Here is a 19116-nt window from a genome sequence, read left to right as displayed (position 1 = left end):
ACCTCCTGACTTAACATTCATGCTAATTCTCTTCTGGATTATTGTGCACAAATCACCACAACTACACATGAAAATCCTGCATGAAAAGCCTTCCCAGAAGAGTGGGAAATGGGACTAAATCTGGAATGAGATGTTGAACAAGAACGTATGGGTGTGATGGACGGTTGACAATAAACTTTTGACTGTGTAGAACACCTTCTAAAACCCAGTATATTGTATATAACATTAAACAGGGATTTGCTTTGTATTGTAAACTATTTATTAACATTTATCAGCTCATTTATTCATCGTCAGTAAGTGGCAAGCAGTGGTGGTGATTGTGGATCTGGAGTCCATCCCAGTAGCACTGTGCATGAGGGGGGAATATATCCTAGTTCAGGTGTAAACAGAATTAGGAAACTGAAACAATGAGGTAGGAATGTTACGCTCTAAACTGTAATGATTCGTTTATCTTTATGGACTAATGTCTAGTTTTGCTGTACCAATGGTTTAAATGGGACTAGGAGCAAATAATTTAGACTTTGCACTTATGTTCAGATTACACATTAAAGGAATAAACCACTTCAACCTGATATCTACTATCTGAATACAACAGACAAAAGCTAAAGCCCATAAAATTTCCTCTCACTATTGTCTACAAGAATTTGGGTAAAGTCCGTAAAGAAAATAATTCCCACAAAACATGCATTGCATTGTGTCCTCAAAGCACAAAGCTCTGCAGTTTAATCCTGAGCTTACATTTCTGTCCATTCTCACATAACAACATGTGGACTGGTTATTCTGAACTGCCCCGTATTGTGAAGGTGTGCATGCATCCAGAATATTTTTTAAATATCCCTAACCTAAAGTCTGAACTGAATATAAATGTACAGAATACAAGGAAAATAAATCTTGACTAATTTATTCTGATATATATAAAATATTTATTTTATAGCATTATACAAATCAATTTAAGACTTTGTGTTAGTTTATTCGGGCAAGATTTGAGAATGCCAACAAGCTAAAACATTGTCAGAGGAAATAAATATAGACTAGAGTCTGTTTAAAGATAGCCAGATAATTTAATCCACTTAAGAGAAATATAGTCTGTCTTTGTTTCCCCATACACTAAGATGCTTTAAGTGGCTAAAATTAAAAGTTAATTTCACTAAACATATGTATATTTAGGCACCATAATGACTGTTTGATTTCTATTTTCCGTTTAAAATATTCAAGAACTGAGCACAAATTCCTATGCAATGGCATGGGCAATGTTTTGTTTTGTTTTTTTAAAACAGCTTGGTTTTTTTTTTTGTAAACTTTATTTTGAAAAATCATACACACAGCTAAGATCAATACATAATGATACATATTAATGACCAGTAATTCATAACTGGAATTCTTAATATTTCAACAAACATTTCTTAATGCCAGCCTAGCGTTCATCATCAGTGAGTCGAATTGCCGATAGGGCTATAAAAAAAAAGGAAATAAGACCAAGATGATTTCATTTTAGCTGAAATTATAAACTAAAAATACAAAACTTTGGTCTAGTTCCATTCAAAACTCATGTCCACCTCAACCAGAGTGTGGAAGGAATCTTTTTTGATTTTTTTAAAACATCCTTTCACTTCTTTTACATACAGAGCTGAAGAAAACAAACCAGTAAAGTTGGCTAAAAAGAAACCCAGTGCTCACATTTACGCAGGAGAAGCTGATCCGTTTTGAAGAAGATCTTTCGGCTTCTTAATAAACAGTCCGACAAACGGTCCACATTTAGAGAAACAGACAGACACATTTTTGTTACAGAAAAAAAATGAACAGTAATTTAAAAAAAAAAAAAAAAAAAAAAAAACTAAACGGTGTTTGTAACACTGATGAAGCACGTCCTTCATCCTAGACCGCTGAAACGGACACGTCTCAAACTCAGGAGTGTGTTCTGTGAACACACCGGCACTCAATCTTAATTTAAGTGCCCAACACCACCCAGTCTCTCTGCACCACAGACAAGCAGAACTACGATCGGGCCAGCTTTGCCTCGTGAGCTTTCAGCGTTCCCACAGCGTCTTTCACAGCGTGGTAGATGATGTTCTTCACCTGCCAAAGTCAGACAAAAAACATTGACTTGTTAAACAAAATCTTAACACGCCATCCACTGTTGTGAAGCTAAAATGCTAGAAAAAAAAAGTTTGTATTTTTCATTTAGGCTTTAGAAATCTCAGGAGCACACACACACACACACACACACACACACACACACACACACACACACACACACACACACACACACACACCTGTAGCTTGTCCTCGTGGTTAGTGTGTGTTGTGGAAAGATGCCGGAACTCCTGTGTCAGCCTGAAGCAGTGCTTCACGTGCTCAGGTGAGACGAAGTCCTCTGCTACCTTGATGCAGCTGTACAGATTGTGCACCTGAACACACACGCATCACAGTATAAGCTTCTGTACTGCTCAGAATTAAGGATGTTGTTAATCATAGTGTATCATCTAAAACTTTTATTCTACAGTTTTCCTTGTAATTTTTTCCCTTACTCTTCACTGTTCTAATTCCAGTTGTGTCTTTTGTGTCCTCTCCTTTAAATCTACTACAAACCCTTTGGCTCCGTAATCAGTTACTGATATAATCTGATATGTTTATCTGACAGTTATCTTTACTGCCACTCTCCATCATGTTCATAACACTTTCTACACAATGGCTTTCAAATACACTGAACAACATGGTATTGCTGACCAGAACTAAATGAAACAGCAGATGGATATATTTGGTTAAGCAGCCGTGAACGCTGCCACAATAATTAGATTAGGAGTTGTTATTTTCACAGTGTTCCCTTTCTTAGCATTCACATACTTTCAGCTAATATATAAATACATTTCAGCTATAATTACAAAGTGATAAATAGTGATCTAGACAAACTCCTGGTTATATAAAACTAGCTTGTCCTAAAAGATTGGCTAAAATGTTTGTCTTACAAATATAATAAGACTTTATTAAAAGTCTTCAAAAAAAAAAAGTGTCATACCTAACAACAGGGTTAAACCTCAACTCTGAGATCCTGAATCACTCTTAAGCTAAGATTCCTAGTTAGAAGTTTGAAGCTAAATTAGGAGCTCTCTGACATCATTCTTAGAATCATGATGAATACAGGACCTGTTATGAAAATTAATACTGATGATTCGAAATATTACTACACTGAAATGGTGAAAGATTGGAAATGATATTTTATAAGGCTGTGGGTTGCTTTCACTCGTCTTTTCGTTGATGTCAGATGCTCACCTGATGAGGTGCTCCAGCTGGAATAAACACGGCGTCTCCCAGGAACTGAATGATGGACCAACCCTGAACTCCATACTCTTCATACAGGCGGCGGCGCAGCACCTGGTCCAGATACCAGCTCTGGTCATGGATGGGGTCGTGATCTGGAGGGTTTTCCTGACCCTGCTCTTCTCCGACCTTAAACACAAAAGATCGTCAGTATAAGCTGAAGATCAATACAGACCAAGATACTGTATTATTGACCAGAGCGTCTTATAACCTAAGCCTCAAACATTGAGCCGCTCGTTCTCTCTATTATTATTTGCTTTGGATAAATATGAACAAATGGAAATGAATAATTAATGGAGAACAGAGGAATAAGCAGAAAGATGCATTTGGACCTGTCCATGGATTTTACTAGTCTGTCTTTTATGGTAAAAATAAGTCAGAAATCAATTTTACACAGGTGCCAATCATGCAAATAACCGGCAGCGTTTATCTGCATCACGTGTTACACCATAGCACCAGACAAATGATGATATCTGTAAAAGTTAGCGACAAAACCTATACAAACCAGATCATTTCAAGTAATAGTTTTTCGATCCATCTTTGTGTTATTTGTTATGTGTTAAACCGCCATTTCCTTCACTCCTGCGGCTTACCTTGCGCAGGAGCTCACGGATTTTCTCAGCGTCTTTGGCGGCATAGATGTGCCAGAGCGCGCCCGGCTTCTCCTTCCCCTCGTACACCCTCCTCTTCGTCATCTCGTCCACGTCCCCCTCCTCGATGGTAGTCGACACCTCTGCAAAAATGGAGAGGTCAGTGCACCAACAATGACCTGGATGTAAAACTGGATCAAATTTCCCCCTCACACCCAGACTTACTGCTTAACTAAATTACCCTAATGGTGATTTGATAATTGGGACCTTATTAATTCCAGGACAGGCTTAATCTGAGGCATGAGACCAGCATTAAATACAATCATGAACAGAAATGACTACTAGTAGAGACACATTCTGATCTACTGTCTCTTTAATGGAACCTATAATTCTGCTCAGTGGCTTCACAAACTGTTTCGGTTTCTTCAGTAATTGCATTATATTTTCTAAAAAACAAACACAAGCTGAAAAAAAAGAAAAGGAAAAAAGATGGAGTTAAAAAAAGAGCGTATTCATCCACCAGTCAAACAGTATGAAACATCCAAGACAGCACTGATTATTTCCCATCACAAACCTGCCCCACACCTGACTGAACACCGAGCAACAAAATAATAGAAGAGCTGAAAGGGCAAGACACCATTCACTCAGGAAAAAAAAAGTACCAGAGACCAGACGACCAGAGAGCAACATGTTGCTGACCTACTTTTTTCAGTCACACGATAATGACAGAAGAGACACAAAAGATTCTGTGCAAGAGAATGTCCTTGAACTTATTTTTTGCAGATTAAACTACAGCTGAATGGGGGGAAAAAAACAACAAAACACAAAACAGTCCTTGACAGCATGACTTTCCACCAGTTCCCAGTAAATACATGCTAATAAGACTTTACAGGAAGATCAGACATGAACTGGTGTTTCAGGGTTGTTGATTTTTTTTTTATATAGACATTGGTGGGGAAAGAAATAACTTTTTTAAAGAAAATTATAAACCATGTAATTATAAATACTGTAATGCTTGCACATCAGAAACAAGATAAAACAGGTGCGTTCAAGTGTGATTTTGTCTGGCTTTAACAATATAAAAATCTACCCTCTGTGATACAATACATTATTATGAGAGTATCTTAATTTTTTTTTTTAAACATTCCAATAATTTATTTCTTTACTTAAATGTTGTTGTTACACACGATAAACTTTGGACATGTTGCCTGCTACCACGGTCTTAAAAGCTACATCTTCAAACACCAGCAAGAGTATATTTTATCCAGGACACACCGCACCTCGTGGCACAGAAGGATTGCTGGTCGCGTTAAAAACGATGCACGTACAACACCTACGACTGTCCCTCCATCAACTGGCACAAGACACCATGTGATATTTGGAGCAATTGCAAACACCACACACATGCATATACACACACCATACGACATAAACTCAGGAAGTTATTGCTTCTCTTCTGCTCAAAAGACAAACAAACAAATAAATAAATAAATCTAAAAAAACATAAATCCTTGATCAGTTCTGGGGTTTTATTTATATGTCTTACATTTATATGTATGTGTGCGAGATCACAATATACTAGGCATGTTGTTTTAGGCGTACTATTTCTATCAGGTACTTTTTTTTTTATAGTCGTTAAACTGAACAGATCAGAGAGAGAGAGAGAGAGAGAGAGAGAGAGAGAGAGAGAGAGAGAGAGAGAGAGAGAGAGAGAGAAGTAAAAAAGGAGAAATGACAGGACGTTAGTCTGAAGTATCATGCCTCATGTGGGAAACAAATGTTTAAAAAAAAAAAATTGCACAGACCTTTGTATCCAGCAGGGTCTGCTTCTGTGAATGAGAAATGGTGCCACAGTCAAAAGAAGCAAGAGTCTGAGCACCTGAACTAAGAGCCACCAGGAGGTGACTACCAGGATGCTCTGATCTTCTACATGTCAATTAAACCTTAAAGAAATTCCAATAGCTAACTAATCTGTTGTTAGCAGCTAATCTGACTCCTGTAGAAGTGAATAATGATTGAACTAAATAAGCCATCAGAGGTTTTGCAGGAGAGCTAAACAACAGAGACCAGGGCCCTGTCCTTCGTACAAGAGTCAGGAAATTAAAAATGCATGACTTGTGTCATAATTAATATTCATAATTAGCTGAGCTAGAATGTTTTTTTTTGGAACCCACCCGATATTAAGGACGTAACTGTATGCTCCTGCTTTGCGTTGAAAGGGCAGAAGCAACAAATCAGCCACTGGCTAATGACAATGTACCAGAAGCCAGGAGTGACTATTACTATAAGTTTAGATTTGTCTTGCATACAATGCAGTAAGACATGCACAGCTTAATGTGGCTAGAATAAGGCAATTAAACTAAATGTGCATGATCACTATCACCATCATATCGCTCAAGTCTCTATATCGTGTCAAAGTAACATACTTAACCAAAACGGTAGGACACATTTTCACACAACATTATCTTGACTAAGCCGTGTGCGCGCATCATATATACTGTGTGTTTGTGTGAGAAGGAACGTATCGCAATTATATGATCTAATCCAAGTAACGTTCAAAAATAGTATTTAAAAAAAAAAAAAAAAAATCTAAAAATCACGTCAAATAGTCAACGATCTAATCCGGGTAATCCACGTACGAAGGTTGGGGCCCGGGACTGTAGTGCATAGTTCAGAAAGATACTAGATGGTGTACAGTTTAATAGTGGAGGGACAGCACAGGACTAAAGCTGGATTGAAGCAAAATTTAAAAAAAAATTTAAAAGAAATGTTGAAATAAATTAAACACATTCAGTCAAACAGTAAAAACAGGGTTGTTGCAGGAACAAAGGTGACAACGTGGTGTATTCTGGTGTTGAATCTCAAGTACACACTAAGTGAGATGGTTTAAAAAATTATTATATATATAAATAAACAAAACCGGCACAAAAATGAACCACACACACACACACACACACACACACACACACACACACACACACACACACAATAAGTGCTTACTGTTTTCATGATCGTTGTCTCCCTGGGGTACTCCGACATACACCATCACATTAACAGCATCGGACACGTCTAGATGCAGGTTTGTGGTGCCAACCTTTCTGTCTTCTGTTGATATCAAACCTAAATAAATAAAAAAACATTAAAAATAAGAAATCCTAATAAATACAATCCTAAAATACAAGAATAATGATCATACAGCACAATGAAAGAATATAAAATTTTGAACATCGAGTACACGTTTACAGACAACGCACAGACAACAAACAAGCCACAGATAATGTGATACAAATATCCTTTGACTTACCATAAGCATTGTACATCTTGGGCCCTAGATCCGGGCGCACAAAGAAGTTAGGAAGACGGGATGCTAGGTTTAGTCGTCCATCTCTCTTTGTATACTCGGGTAGAGGAAGGTTATCCATAAGGTCATCAAACCTGAGGGTCAAGGTCAATGTTTCAGTGTGTAAAAGTTAAAAAACCTCGCTAGCTTCTAGCTTTCAGAATCTCAAGCTTACCGTGTGGGCATCATGTCTCTGAAATCTTCTCCGGGTGGCCAGTCTTTGAGTTTCAGTACCATTGCCTGCCCATCAGCACCTTGCAACCGTTCTACAGAATACATACATACGTAGCTCAAAACTCAAGACAAAACTATTCTACAATAAATTAACAGTCTACACAAAGGTTAATGTCAAAGTTCTACATCTTCACACTCACCTGTTACACCAGAGCAAACTTGAATTAGAACTGTAAACATTTAACACCCAAAAGGCTGCTTTTAGGACATGCACTTACTGGAGATGACCTGGAAGCCGTCCCAGAAGTCACGGACCTTGACGTCGGAGATGATCGCGCAGTTCCTGCAGTTGACCAGGTCTACATCCTGATCCCCAAACTCTTCACTGAAAGCTTTCGGCAACCACAAACCAGTCTTCAGCTTCTTGTGGATACCTGAGACCAGCACCGGCTAAACACAAAGATAAAACACTAATTGTTATTCTTGAATACTAAGCTGCTCCTTGAATGTCACACTGCCTTCTAAAGTACCAAAAGCCCTTCTTTAGTGGGGAACGATGATCAAGTGTTGAAACCTTCAAGTACTGAACCCCTCCTGTAGTACCGAAAGCCCATCCACAAGTGTTGGATAAACTAAAAACACTTTCACATAGAACTGAAGCCCTGCTGAATGTCATCACCGAGTGACAAATAACGTCCTCAGGTGATTAATCCCCTAATCAAGAGCCGAACCCACTCATCTGATGCTGAAGCACTGCTGTTATACTGTACACCTGTAGTTGGAACACCACAAGTACTGGACCCAATACCAGATATTGAAGCCTATTCTCAGGTGCTCAACCATATTCTCAGCTTCAGAGATCTTCAAAAGGCACCTTATAGTATCATTCACAACAAAATCTCCTGCTTACCTGTCCCTGTTTCCAGCACTCACGGAAAATCTTCCAGTTGTTGCTGTTGCTGGGGTCCTGCAGGCAGAGGAGACGGCCATCACATAGCCACGTGTGGGAGGTGTGGGGTTCGAGCACGCTCAGGCCCATAACCCCATCTCTGCGTGTAACACTGCATGACTCGGTGCCCTCTGTCGGCCCAGAGACACGGCGACTTTCGGCTTTCTTGTTCTCCACCACAGAGGCGATGATGTGGTCCAGGATTGTAGGTAGACCTCCCTTTGCTTTATCAGCCTGTACCGGAAGGATCAAATGGAACTAATCAGTCTACCCCCCGAAAAAACTGTCATGCCGCAGAGAGTGAAAAGTGCTCCTGTTACAAAGCCAACCTGCCATATTTATTTTTTTAAAGCTGGCTGTTTAAATTATAAACTAATATGCACAAGTGTCAAGAGGAACATGGACTCACCCCTGCTGAAGAGGTGAATACTGAAGGAAAGGGGACTCCACCATCAGGAGCCTGGGGCAGTTTGCCTGGGCCGGAGTTGAGCAGGTCCCGCAGGCTGGTACCCTCGGCTTTAGGGTGGGTCGGCCCAGAGCCCAGCAGCAAGCTGTTGAAGAGCTTGGGAGGTGGGCCTGCTGGTTTGGATAGACTGCTGAATGCATCTAGACCGAAGGGAGCACGAGCGTCACGCCGCATCATGGCCCGTAGGGAGCTGGAGTCTTGAAGAACAGACCAGAAGTGTTTTAAAAATAAATACATAAAAAAAAGGCTACTATTAAAAGTACTTCTGCAATGTTTAATCTGTTTCAGCATATTATAAAAACGGCACCACATAGATCCCAGTAAATAAAAAAGGTTTCAGATGATTTTGTAGTTTAGACAACACAAAGCAGCTCACCCTTAGAATCGTCTTTTGCCTTCTGTGTGGCGAGGTCAGCCAGCCAGTGTAGAGCAGAGGTGTTACCCTTGGCATCTTTAGAACCAGGGGTAAGGGCAATGGCAGGCCCTGTTGTGCTGGTGTTCGCACTGCTGCTGCCAGATGTGTCAGCACTGTTTCCCTCTGCACCAGATTCTATTTTCACTGTTGCACCAGTCACAGGATCCCCGTCTGGACGGGGAGTTGACGAAGTAGACGCAGCCCCATTTCCTGTGCTAGAAGCCGTACCGGACTGCAAAATACAAGCAAAATATCTTAAGTAGGTCTGTCAAATTCTTTTTAATATTATATAATTTTACTGTGCGATACAGTGACGTCACGAACGAAGAGAGAGTTTTAATAGCTTTTTCAAACCATTTCCAATAACCATAATAGGCTCTATTTTTTTAATCGCAGACAAAAACAGTAATAATGTCTGTGCTGATAAATAAAAAAACATTTATAAACAAACACATTTTTGTAGCATAAAAATTCTGCTAAGAAAAGTCCTAATTTTGATACAAATGAAGGAGAATCTCAACATCCCAAATGTGAAGTGCTTTAAAGAAAGAAAGAAATCCAGCCATACTTGTGCAAGGCCGTTGGGCATGTTAGGCCGTGCCGCAGGTTTGTTGTGCCGACTGGTGCAGGGACAGTTGGCTTTAATTCCCCACTTGCCTCGTGCTGCATGTACCATGTCCCCTATATTATAGAGTGCTACCAGGAGGTAAAGGAAAAAGTTAACAAGTTAGTATAATACATTAGGCATGAGAAGAGCATTGTTTTAGGAAAAAAATACTGGCAAGAAGAATTCGCTACTCATATCGTGTATCCTGGCATTTTTGTTAATGTTCATTTTGAGTCTTATCTCTACATACGTTCTAGGTGACATCACTTGAGGTAGTAGCATATAGAGCATAAAGGACGCAAAAGAGGACTTACCCGAATCTAAGCATGCTTACTAAATCGATCAAGATGTTAAGACGAGGTCATCAGAAAGAAGTGTTTTGTGCACAAGACAAACGTGATGCTTTGTACCATTTGACTCATATGAACCCGATACTGAAATGTCCTGTAGCATATTACACGCTGCTGAACACGCTGTACAACCTTTTCTACAGTATCCAAAAATCTCAGGTGTAAACTCATGCACTCTGGTTTTTACTGGGGCAGGATTGATTAGTGCGTTAAATTCAACACCTGTGCTTCATTGATCCAAGTTACACTCATCCAAAAACAAGTCAAAATCCCAATGTGTTCTGTTTGCACAATTACAGTTCAAGTGGATGTCAGACATCAGGAGTTTCGAGGACTCAAATTTGTTACTTAAACTACTTACTTAAGACTTGAGAAATCTTTACACTGCCATTAAATAGATTTACGTCACTAGATATGTAATAAACGGAGAAAATGACACCAAACTGGAAGTTCTCACTGGACAGCGGTGCCTACCTGTGCCAGGAATAATCTGAGTGGGCATGAGGTTCTGGGGTTCATGAGGCTGTCCTTTTGCACACTTCAGCCATGAGAAGACTTCATCGTCTGAGTTTTCCTCCACATCTGCAACAGTAAAAAAACACAAACCATAATTATTTAAAAAGCACACAATGTCACTAGACTCACTTTTGTTCATTAGATACCATGTAGCTGTGCTCACCTTCATGTGGCTGGTTCTTTCGTAGCCGGTAACAATCTAAGCATACGCCAAAACCGCATTTGCGACAAACCCAGTGGATGTTGAAGAGCGTCGTCTCACACACGTCACACATCTCTCTCACACCCCTGACTGCCCGCTTCCATGCCACCTTTTCTGCTCAAACACAGACACGATGCATCAGCACATAATCTACAGCTACTGCAGTTGAGCTACTTTAAACTTTCATTTATAATATCTACAATATCTATCTATATATATAATATATAAACAATAACTTACGATGAGGTTCCACCATCATCATGGCCTCTTTCTCGGACATGACGAGTTGGCAGAATTGGTCGCCCACGTTGGCCAGAATGTACTTGGATGTGTCCAGGTCAAGGCCCTCGTGTGCGTTTGCGGCTGGCAGCCATAAGCCCATGGCCATGCTGTCACTCTGCTGCGGGGTCAGGAAGCCTTCCACACGAAGCACCCCTTTCTTTGTGAACGCTAGCCTGGGTAAAGGAAAGGAAAGTTTTAACAGGTTGAGCAGGCTTGAACAGGACTCTCTAGAGAAATGATGCATGCTATGGAGATATACTTTTATATAAACCAAACTGCACATATCCAGATCCCACACAGGTATACTGACCTACGGAAGTGGAAGAAGCGGCAGGCCACGTTGGGGTCATCGTCCTCCAAATCCTGCTCACGGGATTTCCGGTAGCGCTCAAGGCGACACTCTCTGCACTTGTGCAGGTGTGGAGCCACGTTTATGCATGAGCCGTCCTGCAGGAACGCTTCACCGGACTGCTTCAGACGTCGCACCTTATTCTGGTCCTTCAGTATGGACTGCCCAACTGCAACACAACAAACTTCACTCGTTGAGGCTACTCATGGTCTACAGTCTGGCTTAATAATCCTCAAAAAAAAAATCGTCTTGTTTGTTAAATTATTGTGTTCTTCACCTCCCTGAAACAAGACATACAAACTTTAGACAAAAGTATAACAAGTGGCAACAAAGTGGTTCCATAAAAACCATAGAAATATGATTTTTAAAAAAAAAACATGCAATAGAAAATCCCAGTAATTCACAAAGCATACCCTTAAATGGTTTGCTCCTTGGTCTGTTCTTAGCAGCCTGGGCTTTAGCCTTCTGCACATCAGTCCCATCCGGAGACGAGTGCATGCCAGGGTTTTGAGTTTGTTCGCTGGCATCTTCAGCCTCACTCAGGTCAGACAAGTCGCTGTTGGTGCTGGAGTCAGAGTCCCGTTTGCTTGACTGGCCACGATCATCCAGAGAGAACTTCTGCGACGCTTGGTCAAAGAGCATGGGTGCTGTCTGATCCTCTGATAACACGCTTTCAGTGTTGAAGGATGCAGTCCCATCATTAGCCTCTTTGTTATGTTTGAGCTCTTGATCTTCTTTGTGTTGGGGCATAAAAGATGCAGGAGGAGAGGAAGAAGAGCAGCTTGCAAACTGGGAAGAAAGAATTCCTTTAGGATGGTCATCCATTGTGAATAAATTTGATTGGCCATCAGTGGCTGGTGGATCTTGGCTAAGAATACCAGTGCCTCCTGCAGGCTGTGTAGGGGGCACTGACGAGGCCAGGTTTGGAGTGGACAACTTGCTAAATGGACTATTCGAGACTGCTCCAGTATAAGCAAGAAATGGATTAGCCTCTTTCGAGGCTGCCAGGAACAGGTTCTCATGAGGTTCTGAAGCCTTGCTGCCTGAAAGCAGACCAAATCCACTAGCAGGGCTAGCACTGGTAGTATTTCTCAGTCCAGCACCAGGACTGTTCAGTGCAGTGGAGCTCAGACCAAGAGAGGTCCCGAGCCCTAAAACAGGTTTAGAAATGTCCCCTGAACCCAAAACAGGGATGCTGCCTACAGCTGGTGGGAAACCGGGGGTTAATTTACCCAGTGTGTCTCCTCCTGCTCCAAAAGATTTGTTTATTAGAATACCATTACCTGTTGGCTTAACATCAGGCACTTTGGGCTGCTCTTGTACAGATGACAGGGCACTAGCTGGTGCAGAACCAAACAGTCCTGCAGATGCAGATGCAACAACGGCCTTTTTTAGGCCCTCGGAGGCAGCAGCAGGCTTGAAAAGGGTTGGTGGCTCCTTGCTGACGTTTTTCGCCAAGGCTGTGAAGTAGTTAGTGTCCTTTGCCTGACCTTGTGTGATACCTGAACTTGGAGTCTGCGTCTGGGACATACACTGAAAAAATAAGTTCTGTGATGGATTAGATGCCTGCTGCTGAGGTTCTTGTGGTTTAACAAAGTAAAAACCAAAGGGTTCCTTGTTATTTTGGGAAGCTCCATTAGTCTGTGCAGGAACATCACCGAACACAGCCCCACTGGTCTTCTTGGGCTGAGAAGGACTGATTCCCACAGCAGCAAGAGTGGTTGGCTTTGGAGTCTGAAACATAACATCATATAATTATCTGAAACGCTCAAATAAGCACCTAGATTTTTTTTTCATACAGGGCAGTTCAACTTAGGTTACAACTAGATACACAAGACACATACACATACCTAAAAGGAGTGTAAAAATTAACGTAAAAGCAACACCGGTGACGCTGACCAAAGCATCAGTACGGCATTTTGTTGCCATGCGTCTGTACTGTACTATGCAATAACAAAGTACCTCATGCATCTATCTATCAGCATGCTTACCTGGCTTGCTTCTGGAAGCGACCCCCAAACAGGTGCTTGCTGGTTGAGATCCGGGGTTGCAGAAAGAACCACGCTGGGAGAGTTGTCCTGGGAAGGTGAAGAGATGGTGACAGGACCTGGAGATATCAGAGGAGCAGATCTGGGAAAGGCTGAATGAACTCCATCATCCCTTTCGGGTGCCATGGCTGTGGAAGTAACCTTGGATGCAGGAGCTCCGGGCACCAAGCTAGGCATCTGACCCAAAGAGGGAAATATGGTGGAAAAGGCAGATGGAGCAGGCTTCAAAGGAGGCGGAGCTAAAATGGATGTAGGAATTGCAGTGGCTGCCAGAGAAGCCGTTTTGTCTTGGCTCAAATTGGTGTTGCCATTCTCCTTAATGACTCCGGTAGACCTGCTGATGGAATGGTCCTGAGGAAAAGTAGTGTTGTTAGCAATACTATTAGCTGAAACTTGGCTAGCAATGGTGTTCTCCCCCCCACTTCCTCCTACTACATCCCGTGCCTCCAACATAATCGCTGCAAGCGTCCCACTGCCCCTTATTACCGTCGATTCGCAGTCTGCTGTGACTGAACCACTGTCCGTCTGCCCGTTTGGCTCAACCTCCCCTGTTCCTTTGAATCGTTTCAGGGTCACATCCTCATCTCCTTCGGAAGCTGTCCGACGTCTACGCCCGCACTCACCCTTAGTGCTGTCTGCTTCCTTTCTTTGCTGATCCTGAATACACCAGAAACACAATTATAACAGCGGCCTTTGAATTGGCAGTGCCAAAAAAATCATATGTAGTAAAAGTGGTGTACCTCATCTGTTGACTCCACAGTAAGCGTTACATGAATTACTCGGGGATCAACTACCTGGGTCTCTTCTCTCTGAAATGTAAACTCTGAATGAGTAAAAAAAAAAAAAAAAAAAAAAATCTGTGCAATTTTTTTTTACCTAATAATGTGTGTCTTTCTTATTTAAAAAAATATAAACATTTTATTACAGTAATGGAATGGGTATTATAAAAATAGCACCAACCTGATCCATGGTAATCTCCATAATGTGCTTCACAGGATCATGCTGAGACACTAGTCCCTGCGCCCACGGTTCTTCAAACTCCGGCTGGTACACCTGCACCCTTCGGCCCTGGATTGTGTACGTTCCTATCAAAGCAAAACAACACGTGTGTTTTGTTAAATGGACATGTCTGTTTTGAGATAGGCTACATTAAAGTAGGGTGTCGTTTTATCGGACGATGCCGCTGACCTTTTCTCAGGATCTCCTGCAGCTCGGAGTCGCGATGCCAGGTGCTGATGGCAGCTTGAAGTGCTGGCTGCTCCTGCAGGAGTGGATGCCTCACATCCTTCTCAGCCTGTACAAGAACAAATCACATGACCTTGAACACCAGTGTGTGTTTTACATAGACTGAAGAGGATCTAGTACACATGATACCAGACCTGTGTTTAGACCAAACTCCCACTGTGATCACTGGAACATTTGTGGGGCTTAATTAAAATTAAAATCTTACCAAAATTGATTTCTGTTTTAACTACTATGTGACTGGCTGAACTACTCCTTCCATAAAGGAGGAAGCCATGTACTATTACTAGTTCATAGCCAACCTCAAATCTCTGAAGCGAACTTCCACTTGGGAGAAAATCCAGCTTTCTCGTTCCAAAGAACTCGACCGGAACGAGGGATCCTATTCCGACACGATCCACAAGTGGTTGAAACACCTGGAGGAACAGACCGGGTTGAACACACAAGCAGAAATTCTGCAAATGAGTTTTTCACAACACAAAGTAATAAAAATACTCAAAATACTGCTTTCCTTCCAATTAACTAATCGAATACAGCAGAGTGTAGAATATTCCCTGCGTTACTATGTGAACGCAAGTTAAAACGACGTACACGCTACAAATGCTCGTCACCATTACAACCATGAGGGTTTCTATACTTTGGCAACAACTGTGTTTAGAGATGAGAAGTCCACCAAGAATTCAACCAATAATACGATTAAGATCAATACGATCAAAACCTGACTGAGCAAGTGATGATGGGGAAAATAGTCAATGATGGGGAAGTGTAACGTGGCCCAACATAAAAGGTCAACATCACAGCAACAATGTTAAGGTTGTGAGTTCCCAAAATAACCACAAAATGTACTCTTGTCCTGAAATGTTTTGTTAAAAAAATTCATGATACACATCACTCTGGTTTCAAAATCTTTTATCTCAATGACTTCTACATCGTTTCTTAAAACTTTTCTCAGCAAGCATTTTAAAGCTTGACACAAAATACGACAGCGCTCCATCTTTCTGTGCACATTACTCACATCTGGAGTGACAACAGGCCGCTTCAACATACGGATTTGGAAAAGGAAATCCAACAGACTCGTGGCTATGCCTGTACACTCACCAGAGCAGGCCAGTGGCTGGGAGCCGCTCCTCCGACTGCGGAAATGGACGAGTCGCTTGCGGGAGCCCACACAATGATGTTTTCCATCAGAGCTGCTCGGACTTCTTCTCCGTACAGCTGCACCCAGGAGCGCTGCCTCCACGGTCTGTTCTCAAACTCCAAGAACACCTACAGAGCAAGTGTGAGATGTGTCTACATTGTAAATATGGAAAATGTTCAAACACCTTAAATACAAAACAGAAAGACGACTGGAAAAAAAAATCCTGTACTTGATTAGAAAAGCATGAGCTATATTTTCTTAAACGCTTTTATCATTCTATATACGGGATCCTATTCGATAAATCTATAAGAGGTCTGAAAACGGCTATAGGGGCTGAAACTGACCTGAAATACTGGATCAATAGGACAATGGGTTTAATATTTTCCCCAATCCAAACCAGATCGCACAAGTGAACAGAAAACTTGGCTTCCATCACACCTTTTATATAATTGGCGACCAAGAGGATGTCCTTATCAGCCAACATGGCAAGTAAGGAACAAGGTTCTTGGAGGAAAATAATCAACACCTGGGTGGAGCAATGGTGCCCTCCACCGTGAAGCTGATCATTCTCCTACAAGTGTGTCCCAATATTATTGATTCCTCTTATACCACAGCAATTTGTTAACAAATTTAGTTTTTCATTTATTAACGAATGCTGTCATACTTTATTTTTGTAACCGTTTCTAGTCATATGCAATGTTGTGGAATGTCAGTATAACAGGTTACTTCCTGGTAGACATTATAATGTTATACGTTCTTATGTTATAACCCTCTCGAAGTCAATTGGACTTTTATAGAAAAGAAAAACACGTCAAGAAAAACTGTAAAAACTTAAGTCTGATTGAGATTCGACGAATTTAACATTTTGTAGATTGTATCAGGCATCTGATTTACACGTTCCAGTGATTTCTTTTTAACAAAAGAAAACCAATAACGTATTAGCACGAGCATGCGCTGTGGTATAAAGACGTTAGATCAGACACAGAAAAAGTGTGACGGTTGAGTTCTTACCTGATACTGACATCCTCTTAACAGAAGCTTGTAGGGAACAGATTTGGTTAATAAGTTATGAGGAACATCACCTCGGGTTGTCTGGATTGTGTCAATCATGGCATAAAATACAATCAATGAATCAGATGGGAAAATACACGACATGGCCGAAAGTTTGCAGACACTAGACCATTAAACCCATATGTGCTTGTTGAACATCTCATTTCATATTTAATACCCTGTTGCTGTTATAACGAGCCCGACTCTTCTGAGAAGGAGCATGGTTATGGAGATGTGTTTGCGTTCGGTCATTAGTAAGGTCAGGGGGTGCAGACGGGACCTGGGGAACAGCCGATGTTCCAGTTCGTCCCAAATGTGTTCAGTGGGCTTAAAATCATGGTTCTGTGCACGACACACACGTTCTTCCACTTCAACCGTGGTTTTCTTCCCAAAGCACGGAGCTTGATTTGTGAGCAGGTGAACCGTCGTGCTGGATCACGTCTGACTCTTTTATTGAAGACCTACAGATGATGTGATGGTCAGAAGTCTGCAAACTTTGGGCTCTATGGTGTGTGTTCAAGCCAATCAGTTACAGATCCAGCATTTCAGGCCACTACAGACCCAAACACCGACTCTCAGGATCAGATTGGTGATTAACTTTACATTCAGTTATTTTTGTTGTTGCTGCTGTTTTGTGTAAAGCGAGCAAACGCTCTAGACTTTCATTGACATCCTAACTTTAAATCGGCGCACCAACAGATCGTCGCTCCTCCTTTCAGCGTCCGCACAAAGACACTTATTCTGACTAGCTTTCCTTCAGAAACTTAACACACATCCTGAATTAACTACCCACGTGTTTACACGTCTGTTCACACATTATTGACGTGTGTTTCACGTTTCTGCACTAATGTTTTCAGTAAGTTTCTGTGGCCTGTCGCTGGTCCTTTAAACTGTTAGCACCCCTAGCCTGTCTCTCACACACCTAGCATGTCTTACAGCTGCTAATGCTAAACATTCAGCATCTCATCAACGGGTTTGGTCTAAAATTAGCTCGGAATTAAACATTTAAATAGAGATAACGTGTGTATAGTTAATTTTTTTTGTATTTTAGTCTTTAATAAGCGTGTATTTTTTAACCCGAGCCCTGTCTTCTGTTGTTGTTGTTTGCGTCTGTAAATGGCCGTATCCCAAACGGCTAAGTGTTCCCTTCCTAGGCGCACTACACACCGAGACAAATAACAGCACTAGCAGCCTATCTAGGGGTCTAAAAATTAAATATGCAGCCATTTGGAAGTCGGTCGTTATTTCTTATTTCTTTTAGCTCTCGATTACAGACGCATATATTTTCATATATAGAAGTTTATAATTTCAGCTTTATTACTTCCACACTATTGTTTTAAGCTCATATGTTTGTTTAATGTTGTTTTCAGTGTCCTACCTCCACCCCCGGACTCGCCAGCCCGATAACACTGACCGCCCGGACGGTCCCCCGGATCCAGTCGGCCTGCAGAGCGCCTTGGTCGGCTGGAGCAGCAGCACAAGCCCCTCCATCGTTCAGGAGAAGAAGCAGTCTTTTCCCGATCAGACCCAGAGAGTCGCCCATATTCATAAAAACACCATGAAGACACAGTAAGAGGCCGCTTCTGTCCAGTGCTTCAGAAACACCCGTTAGCTGTTAGCTGTTAGCAGGAACGCTACAAGCCTCAACTCGCCTCAAAGCTGTAAAAACGGAGATTGGTCACTAACGTCGAGCTTCATGTGCACGAACACACCTTCTTTCAGGGGAATTCGGGGATTAATCTCGAAACACCTCACACCGTTTTTAGACACGGAACTAAAAATTTATTGTTCCAGTTACGGCTTCTTCTCCGCATCCGCCATTTAGACTCGCAGTTACCGAACGCACTCCTCGTACACTCTCTGATGTGAACTGCAACGCCGTCTGCTGGACAACTCGTGCAATGCATGAATAACTGCATTTACTTCAACGTCCGAAATGGGTCGGGGAAATAAAAAAAATATATATATACATAAGATCTTCCTAATAATAACATTATTTTTCTCACAAATGTGTTTTTTAACAAAACTAAATCCTTATGAGATTGTCAGTTAGGGATACGCAGTGGTTGCAATCCTTGAG

General features: G+C 41.5%; 1 protein-coding gene across 4 annotated transcripts; it reads right to left on the bottom strand.

Moving 5' to 3' along the window:
- Positions 1–1039: 1039 nt before the first annotated feature.
- Positions 1040–18905, bottom strand: kdm3b (lysine (K)-specific demethylase 3B). Of its 4 annotated transcripts, XM_047802275.1 has the most exons (27): positions 18415–18905; positions 16998–17024; positions 15947–16114; positions 15151–15264; positions 14795–14900; positions 14567–14691; positions 14347–14415; positions 14093–14263; positions 13550–13957; positions 11972–13292; positions 11520–11727; positions 11168–11382; positions 10889–11041; positions 10684–10791; positions 9821–9948; positions 9214–9484; positions 8781–9034; positions 8333–8605; positions 7701–7872; positions 7424–7514; positions 7213–7343; positions 6909–7028; positions 5714–5737; positions 3912–4051; positions 3271–3447; positions 2274–2408; positions 1041–2076 (listed from the first exon to the last, which is right to left on the bottom strand). In XM_047802275.1, the coding sequence occupies exons 1-27, from the start codon at positions 18583–18585 to the stop codon at positions 1996–1998; spliced, it is 5361 nt and encodes a 1786-aa protein (XP_047658231.1). In that variant the 5' UTR covers positions 18586–18905; the 3' UTR covers positions 1041–1995. The 4 variants fall into 4 exon arrangements, with proteins under 4 accessions (XP_047658232.1, XP_027010417.2, XP_047658231.1 ...); XM_047802276.1 differs by lacking the exon at positions 5714–5737 and having other exon boundaries at positions 1040–2076; XM_027154617.2 differs by lacking the exon at positions 16998–17024 and having other exon boundaries at positions 1042–2076.
- Positions 18906–19116: the final 211 nt, after the last annotated feature.

This window comes from Tachysurus fulvidraco, chromosome 17 (assembly GCF_022655615.1).
Source record: "Tachysurus fulvidraco isolate hzauxx_2018 chromosome 17, HZAU_PFXX_2.0, whole genome shotgun sequence".
Taxonomy (NCBI): domain Eukaryota; kingdom Metazoa; phylum Chordata; class Actinopteri; order Siluriformes; family Bagridae; genus Tachysurus; species Tachysurus fulvidraco.
Note: the sequence above shows the minus strand (reverse complement) of the source record. Positions and strands in the feature narration are given on the sequence as shown.

Coding starts and splice junctions, on each gene's coding strand:
- kdm3b (XM_027154616.2), bottom strand. CDS start 18,585: ATGAATATGGGCGACTCTCTGGGTCTGATCGGGAAAAGACTGCTTCTT. Junction 14,692..14,794: donor GCAGGAGATCCTGAGAAAAG/GTCAGCGGCATC, acceptor TTGCTTTGATAG/GAACGTACACAATCCAGGGC. Junction 2,409..3,270: donor CAGCTGGAGCACCTCATCAG/GTGAGCATCTGA, acceptor GTGTGTGTTCAG/GTGCACAATCTGTACAGCTG.